The sequence below is a fragment of the Microplitis mediator genome, chromosome 6 (assembly GCF_029852145.1).
Source record: "Microplitis mediator isolate UGA2020A chromosome 6, iyMicMedi2.1, whole genome shotgun sequence".
Classification (NCBI taxonomy): domain Eukaryota; kingdom Metazoa; phylum Arthropoda; class Insecta; order Hymenoptera; family Braconidae; genus Microplitis; species Microplitis mediator.
In genome coordinates, this window is record NC_079974.1 from 19,524,535 (window position 1) to 19,534,079 (window position 9,545).

The 9,545-nt window shown below is 29.2% G+C and overlaps 1 protein-coding gene across 1 annotated transcript; it reads left to right on the forward strand.

Annotated features, from left to right (window-relative positions):
• The first annotated feature begins 1,547 nt into the window (after positions 1 to 1,547).
• Positions 1,548 to 9,536, forward strand: LOC130669838 (uncharacterized). The gene is made up of 4 exons (XM_057472946.1): positions 1,548 to 2,077; positions 2,138 to 7,903; positions 7,975 to 8,191; positions 8,658 to 9,536. Exons 2-4 carry the CDS (start codon positions 2,152 to 2,154, stop codon positions 9,247 to 9,249), a joined length of 6,561 nt encoding a protein of 2,186 aa, XP_057328929.1. The 5' UTR covers positions 1,548 to 2,077; positions 2,138 to 2,151; the 3' UTR covers positions 9,250 to 9,536.
• The last annotated feature ends 9 nt before the right edge of the window (positions 9,537 to 9,545 follow it).

Below are 9,545 nucleotides of genomic sequence, written 5' to 3' on the forward strand. Positions count from 1 at the left end.
TATTACTCTGGGTATAGATTTTATATATAATTTATATGGTATTACTCTGGGTATAGATTTTATATATAATTTATATGGTATTACTCAGGGTATAGATTTTATATATAATTTATATGGTATTACTCAGGGTATAGATTTTATATATAATTTATATGGTATTACTCTGGGTATAGATTTTATATATAATTTATATGGTATTACTCTGGGTATAGATTTTATATATAATTTATATGGTATTACTCAGGGTATAGATTTTATATATAATTTATATGGTATTACTCAGGGTATAGATTTTATATATAATTTATATGGTATTACTCTGGGTATAGATTTTATATATAATTTATATGGTATTACTCTGGGTATAGATTTTATATATAATTTATATGGTATTACTCTGGGTATAGATTTTATATATAATTTATATGGTATTACTCTGGGTATAGATTTTATATATAATTTATATGGTATTACTCAGGGTATAGATTTTATATATAATTTATATGGTATTACTCAGGGTATAGATTTTATATATAATTTATATGGTATTACTCAGGGTATAGATTTTATATATAATTTATATGGTATTACTCTGGGTATAGATTTTATATATAATTTATATGGTATTACTCTGGGTATAGATTTTATATATAATTTATATGGTATTACTCTGGGTATAGATTTTATATATAATTTATATGGTATTACTCTGGGTATAGATTTTATATATAATTTATATGGTATTACTCTGGGTATAGATTTTATATATAATTTATATGGTATTACTCAGGGTATAGATTTTATATATAATTTATATGGTATTACTCAGGGTATAGATTTTATATATAATTTATATGGTATTACTCTGGGTATAGATTTTATATATAATTTATATGGTATTACTCTGGGTATAGATTTTATATATAATTTATATGGTATTACTCAGGGTATAGATTTTATATATAATTTATATGGTATTACTCAGGGTATAGATTTTATATATAATTTATATGGTATTACTCAGGGTATAGATTTTATATATAATTTATATGGTATTACTCAGGGTATAGATTTTATATATAATTTATATGGTATTACTCAGGGTATAGATTTTATATATAATTTATATGGTATTACTCAGGGTATAGATTTTATATATAATTTATATGGTATTACTCAGGGTATAGATTTTATATATAATTTATATGGTATTACTCAGGGTATAGATTTTATATATAATTTATATGGTATTACTCAGGGTATAGATGTTATATATAATTTATATGGTATTACTCTGGGTATAGATTTTATATATAATTTATATGGTATTACTCTGGGTATAGATTTTATATATAATTTATATGGTTAGTAATAACTAACTTTTGTATCATAAAAATTTAATTATAGTTTGCAATACTTTTAATTAAATTCAAACAAAACTTAGAGTTGTACTTGAAATAATTATTTAAATCTGTACTTACGCATCAACCAATCGGTAAGTACATCAAATTTGAAATATATCATTTTCACTGCAGTTTGGCGCCTCAAACAGTTTACACACGTGACGACAAAAAAGAGATTGAGGCAAAAGATCTCCCATCTTAATTACACTAAAATAAATGAATAATAAACAATAATTATCATTGTTGCGCTTAAAAAATAAACAATAATTTAAAAAGAATTTCTAATCAGAATTAAAAAATAGAAACTTAACTTTCTGTAATAATTCCAGAAAACGTTGAAAATTCTCTTCGTTTTCTAACCTCTGACAGTGTAAAAGATAATAAATAATAAAATGTTTAAATATAAATGTATGAGAAATACATTCAAGATATCCCATACCTCTGAATTATTATTTGATAATAAAAAATTGGATAATTATTTTTTTGTTAATTAAAACTCGTAAGTTGACATCTCAACAATTAATGACAGCAGCTAAACAATCATCTTTTTGTTTACATTTTGATACGATAATTTTATTAATTTACACATTTTAATTATTAAAATTTTTATTTGCTGTCAACAGTCAAAGCAACTTTTGACGTTTCAAATATTGTCATTTAAAAATATTAAAAAGGTAACGTTATTTTTGCGGGTTTGTTTTTTTAATTGACTTATACTTTTTTTATTTTTTTAGAAATAAAACTGAAAATGTCAAAACAAAAATATTCTCAGTGTTTTGATAATTTGACAGAAGACAATAGTGAGTATGGTAAAATACGAAGATCTAGACGACGTTTCAAACATGCAGCCAAAGTTCTATCAACATCAGAACATAGATCAGCCGATAGGTTCATTTTATATTTTGAAAATTATATTTGGCAGGATAATGATTCTTATTACTGTAATTTATGCAACAAAAATTTAAAAAAAAAGAATCAAGTGTCACTACACATCACCACGGGACCGCATATGAAAAGTTTAAAGAATTATTTAAGAGGAGAAAATATTTACGAATCAAATTTATCATCACCTCGTTGCCAAAAATTATTAAAGAATAATATTTTTTCATTTAATTCAACGCAATTTAAATGTTGGTCGTGCACTGAATTTTTCGATGGATATGAAACTGCCGAGCAACACATTGCCAGTAACCATCATCTTAGTAATTTAAGAACTAATTATTCACGGATCTCAAACTTGTTTAAAACGAGGTTTGATAAGAACGTATCCCAAATATTTGATAGCACAAGTTTAGCACCTGGTCCTACTGATAGTATTGCAATTTGTGATAAAAATATTGGGTTTTCTGCGTCAGATGAAAGTAAATTTTTAAATTACTTTAGAAATTTCATTGGACACCGCATCAATGATTTTTACTGCTATTTATGTAAAAAAAACTTTGCTTCTGAAAGTCTTGCGGCCGCACACATGAATGAGTCGCGCCATGGTTCATTGAGAAAAAAAACTTATGAACAAAATGAAATTTTTGTTATAGAAAATTATAATCTAAAAGCGTATGAAATATTTGTCAATAATTATATATTTCCAATGAGACTAAAAATAGTTAAATGCTTTTTATGCAAAGCTAAGATGACTTACCCTGAAGTAGAGGAACATTTGAACGGTAAACGACATCGTAAAGAATGTATTGAACAAAAAATTTCAAATTATTTATCTAGAAAAAAAAATATTCTGACGGGAGCGGGAAATTCATCTGTACCTCAAGTGGAGAATAAAATTGAAAGTAATACTAGTGAAGTTGTTTTGAAGGAAGAGATTGCAGTGGATTCAGAGGATCAGTTTCTTAAGTATTTTGAAAATTACGTTTCAAAACGTGATGATAATTATAATTGTCATTTGTGTAGCAAAATTTTATCATCAGCTTCTCTGGTAATGACACATATAGAGGATCCAATTCATCGTAATCATCTGAGTGAAGTACAAACGACCCAAATTGCTGATGAAATTTCACAGTTAGCAGACTTATGTGAACTTTTTGTCACAAATGATATTTTTAAATTTACTAATGATAAATTTAAATGCTTTACATGCGAATGTACTCTCGATAACTGTGACAATGCTGTCGCGCATATTGAAAGTCAGCATGGGATTGCAATTAAATTATCAAATTCTATGGAATCGTCAATTGCAAAAAATCCTAGTGAGTCAGCAATTCCTAAGAGCAAATTTTCCGAACCTGATTTAGTATCTGGTGAACCGAAAAATGTGAATAATGTGAATAATGAAAGCGAAAGTCTAATTAATAAAGATATTGAATCTACAGCAAGTAAAAAAACTAAAACTCTAAATGAACTAGAAGATGAATTTATAGAATACTTTAAAAATTTTATTGTTATTAGCGGCGATGATTATTTTTGTAATTTATGTGGGAAATATTATTCATCGTCGTTAATAATGGCTCATATAAATAATTCAAATCATAAAAATCTTTTGACTGAGAAAAGAAGACAAATAAATTTTAAAGAACATAAATTTGTATCAACGCCAAATTTCTATGAATTACTTGTCAGAAATGACATTTTTCAGTTAAACCCTAGAAATTTAAAGTGCTTCGTATGTGATCGCTTAGTTTCAGAATTTCCTTCTGCTGAAGATCATATTAATGGTGTGCAACATATTACTAAATCTAGACGTATCGCTAAACTGAACGCATCAACTTCCATCACAAATAATAATAAAATTCACCCGAACATGAAACTCGTCTTACCCGAATGCAAAAAAGATTTTGCACAGTATTTTGAAAATTTTATTGACAAACGTAACGACGGCTACTATTGTCATCTGTGCGAAGTCAATTTTTCAACATCTTCTGCGGTAATGACGCATATTGCGAATTTAAATCATAAGAATCTCCTAGAAACAAACAATTTCGACTCGCCAATGAAGAGTAGAATCATAAATACTTTTTACTACAGTGAATTATTTGTACGGAATCGTGTTTTCCAGTGTCGATTCGAGGCACTAAAATGCTTCGCGTGTAACGTTATTATAACCAAGTTCAAAAACGCACACTCACATTTGTATGGACAAGCACACAAAGACAATTGCGAACCGTCTAGTCGATCATTGGCAGAACACAAGACGAATTTACATCAATCGGATGTCACTAGTGATAATAATCAATGGATCTACGATCGCCAAGTACCTGAAACTCATCCAACATGTTATGAAATTTCATCTGTACCGAAAGTAGAGAATAAAATTGAAAGTAATACTAGTGAAGTTGTATTGAAGAAAGAGATTGCAGTGGAGTCAGAGGATCAGTTTCTTAAGTACTTTGAAAATTACGTTTCAAAACGTGATGATAATTATAATTGTCATTTGTGTAGCAAAATTTTACCATCATCTTCTCTGGTAATGACACATATAGAGGATCCAATTCATCGTAATCATCTAAATGAAGTACAAACAACCCAAAATACTGATGAAATTTCACAGTTAGCAAACTTATGTGAACTTTTTGTCACAAATGATATTTTCAAATTTACTAATGATAATTTAAAATGCTTTACATGCGAATGTACTCTGGATAACTGTGACAATGCTGTCGCGCATATCGAAAGTCAGCATGGGATTGCAATTAAATTATCAAATTCTATGGAATCGTCAATTGAAAAAAATCCTAGTGAGTCGGCAATTCCTAAGAGCCAATCTTCCGAACCTGATTCAGTATCTGATAAACCGAAAAATGTGAATAATGACAGCGACAGTCTAAGTAATAAAAATATTGAATCTACAGCAAGTAAAAAAACTAAAACTCTTAATGAATTAGAAGATAAATTTATAGAATACTTTAAAAATTTTATTGTTATTAGCGGCGATGATTATTTTTGTAATTTATGTGGGAAATATTATTCATCGTCGTTAATAACGGCTCATATAAATAATTCAAATCATAAGAATCTTTTGATTGAGAAAAGAAGACAAATAAATTTTAAAGAAGATAAATTTGTATCAACGCCAAATTTCTATGAATTGCTTGTCAGAAATGACATTTTTCAGTTAAACCCTAGAACTTTAAAGTGCTTAGTATGTGACCGCATAGTTTCAGGATATATTTCTGCTGAAGATCATATTAATGGTGTACAACATATTGCTAAATCTAGGCGCATCGCTAAATTGAACGCATCAACTCCCATCATAGATAATGATAAAATTCACCCGAACATGAAACTCGTCTTACCCGAATGCAAAAAAGATTTTGCACAGTATTTTGAAAATTTTATTGACAAACGTAACGACGGCTACTATTGTCATCTATGCGAAGTCAATTTCCCAACATCGTCTGCGGTAATGAAGCATATTGCGAATTTAAATCATAAGAATCTCCTAGAAAAAAACAATTTCGACACGCCAATGAAGAGTAAAATCAAAAATACTTTTTACTACAGTGAATTATTTGTACGGAATAGTATTTTCCAGTCTGGATTCGAGGCACTAAAATGCTACGTGTGTAACGTTATTATGACCAAATTAAAAAAGGCACACTCACATTTGTATGGACAAGCGCACAAAGACAATCGTGAACCGTCTGGTCAATCACTGACAGAATACGAGACGAATTTACATCAATCTGATGTCACTCGTGATGATCAACTGATCCACGATCGCCAAGTACCTGAAACTCATCCAACATTTCATGAATCTCCAGTAAATGATAGCGTTCCATTAAACCCGATAAATGACGTATACCTGTACTTTATTAATTACATTAATATGCGACAGGATAATTATTACTGCAGCTTTTGTCAATTAAAATTGTCATCTTCACAAGTTTACGAACACATCGTCCACCCGGATCATGCAATTCACGTAAGCCAAAAAAGGCTAGACAATAAAATTACCTACTCTCCGGATTGGACATTAGATTTTATCGAATTGCTCGTTAAAAATAATATATTTCAAGTAGGACTCGATGTATTGTACTGTTTTATATGCAAGTGTGACCTGTTATACACTAATGTCGAGGAACATGTTGACAGTTCTGATCATAAGATAAATATTGAGAAAGAGTATTTTGAAATTAATAAAATTGTCCCTGTGGATGTCTCTTACAAAAAGAGCTACTCTTTTGTATTGTCGCGGGATATATACATGTACAATGATACTAAATCAAAACTGGTATATTGTTATATTTGTCGTGACGGATTGAAATGTCGGGTTGAACTCCACGTTCATTTGACAAATCATCTCTGGCGGCTGTTTATTGGTAATGAAAAAATTGACTTAGTTTCCTTTGTTAACCTCCACTCCAATGTAAAAATAGTAATAAAGACTGACGGTGATTTTGATAAAGAGGTTTCGGAAACTATAAGAGAGATGAAAAATGCACAAGCTGAGCACCTGTCGAAATTTCCCAAGAAATTTTGGAAAAAAAATCCGGGTACGTCTAAAATTGATTTTAGAGAAGAAAGATTGTCTCGGAAGAAACTTAAAAATGGGAAAGCCACAAATGTATGCGCGAGGATCAACAAGGCCAAGGTGGATATTGACACTGGGGAAAATAAAAGAAAATATGACGTTTATAAAATGGAGGAAGAAACACGTCATAGTATTCAGTTGAGTTTCAATCGAATTTGTATTGTAAATAATGACAATATTTACTGTATGATTTGCCGCCGAAATGTTTTATTTTCAATGGAAAATATTTATGGACATTTTCGAGGCATTGAGCACGCGTACTTTCTTACACAAATGGTCCAGGATCACGAAAAATTTGAAGCATTTCCATATGAGCTGAGCGATCTTGCTCTGGCGCGGGAGTTAATAGAAGACAAAACTGATCAACATGTCGTCTGCTACGCCTGTGATCCTTTACGACCAGTAGCTATTCCAAATAATATTGACGCCTTAAAAACGCACGTAAATTCTCAAAACCACCTGAAAAAACGGGCTGAGTTGAGTAATAATTTACGGCATTTTATTGATACTTTTTACTCCTGGTTGGAGTGCGATTGGTTCAGTGTCCAGAGGTATCGATGTGTTGTCTGTAGTAAACAATTCATGTTTGAAAAATTATTTCACAGACATTTGAATTCCAAAAGTCATTTAAAAAAATGTGAGAAAAAATTTAAACGTGAAAAGCTTGTATGTCAATATTGTCCTACATGTGGAATTATTTTTTATGAATGCAAAAACACGATTAGTTGTCATTTTGAAAGTGAACTTCATGAATTGAACATCAATAAAAATATTCATTTCATATCACAACTACCGGACGGTGCTGAAGAATTATTAATTAAAGCAGATGAAGTTGTATCGGATATATGTGAGAAGTTGAATGAGGGAGTAGACGAAATGAGAAAAAATGAACAATTACTGTTGGATGACTTGGAAAATACAATAAAAGATTATGTGGATGCTAAAATTCATCCATTTGGTTCACGAATTTCAGGATTAGGTTCAAGCAATAGCGATCTTGATGTTTTCCTCGACTGTGGTACGTTTATGTACCAATTAATTAATTAATTAAAATAAATTGAGTTGGGCTCAGTATTATTTACTTTTCAGATGATTTATATTACAAGGGTTCGGTGTCAGATGACATATCATTTTTCTTGAAAGAAGTTGAACACTCATTAAAAATGAATGAAAATGTATGGAGTATCAAAGAAGTAATTGCGAGTTGCCGAATTCCGATTATTAGAATCGTACATAAGCCTACAAATATTGATTGTGATATATCGTTTACTAATGGCCTTGCTGTAGAAAATACTAAACTTGTTAGGTAAGTAAAGTTAATTAATTATTTACTAGGGGTGAGCGAATTGGGTCCGAATCAAAACGAATCAAATAATTCGAGTTTCCGAATTATCCGTAAATTTTATAATCAACCGAGAGTTTTTGAATTGTTTGTAACTTTTCAAATTACTCGAATTAAATCGAGAAAATTCTGATCAGTTTTCATTTAAAATATTCAATATTATATTTAATTGAGAGCTTAGTTTTTAAAAAAACCAAAATTAATTTTTTCGTAGATTCGTATTTGAGTTCTATTTACTTCCGACAAAAATTTTAACTATTGGAAAAAATATTACAATTTTAAGTCGTTAGAAAAAAAAATTTTGGGATTATTCGAAAACTTACGAATAATTCGTAAATTCGAATTATTTGCACATCCCTATTATTTACATATTAAATTTTTTTTTTTTTTTTTTCAAATAGTTATTGATTATTATTTGTTTTTATTTCAGAGCATACCTTGACAAGTATCCGCTGTGCAGGAAACTAATTTTATTTATAAAAAACTGGACAAATATATGTAACCTTAATGGAGAAAATGGAATATGTAGTTATGCCATCGCTTGGATGGTAATTTATTATTTACAGACAAAATTTATATTGCCAAATGTTGTGAATTTGATAAAACTTGAAGGAAAGTCATCTATGATCGGCGGCTGGGAGACAGGAGTATCTAGAGATTTTACTCTATCAGACATCAGTAATAATTACAGTTTTAAAAATCTTCTTAAAGGTTTCTTTATAATGTGCGCCGGCTTTGATTATAGAAATAATATTTTTTGCCCACTGCTGGGCCGTCCGGTAAGAAAAATAGATTTCATTGTACCGCGAAAGCTCACAAAACTGCCCGGCGAAATGAAGAATTACAAAAATTATATTCAAGAAAACAAAGATGTAAAATATTTTCGATCGGATGCAGTAATGGGCGTTCAGGATCCCTTTGATTTAAGTCACAATCTTACGAAAGTTGTCAAAAAAACTACCGTCTATCGTTTCAAAACTCTTTGCTCATTAAGCGCCGAAAAATTAAATAACGTTTTATGATTTACTTTTTTTTTTATGATTTACTTCTTTTTTTATATATGACGCAGTTTAAATATAAAAATATTTTATTAACGGCAGCAACTTAAATTAATAATACTGCCCTTATATTTTTTTTTTTTTTTGAAAACTCATAGTTGTTAATTAACAACAAATATTTAATATTTAATATTAACATAACATATTTAATATTATTGTAATTTTAAAAAATGTTATTTTATCAGTTCCGCTTGATTTACAAGACAACGGTGCCTTAAATTAAAATAATATTTATTTAATGTTAATTTTTCTAGAAGGTG

Bases quoted from the DNA above. Each gene is read 5' to 3' on its own strand.
- LOC130669838 (XM_057472946.1), top strand. From the start codon at position 2,152: ATGTCAAAACAAAAATATTCTCAGTGTTTTGATAATTTGACAGAAGAC. The intron at 7,904-7,974 runs GTACGTTTATGT...TTTACTTTTCAG, and splicing joins TGATGTTTTCCTCGACTGTG to ATGATTTATATTACAAGGGT. The intron at 8,192-8,657 runs GTAAGTAAAGTT...TTTTTATTTCAG, and splicing joins GAAAATACTAAACTTGTTAG to AGCATACCTTGACAAGTATC.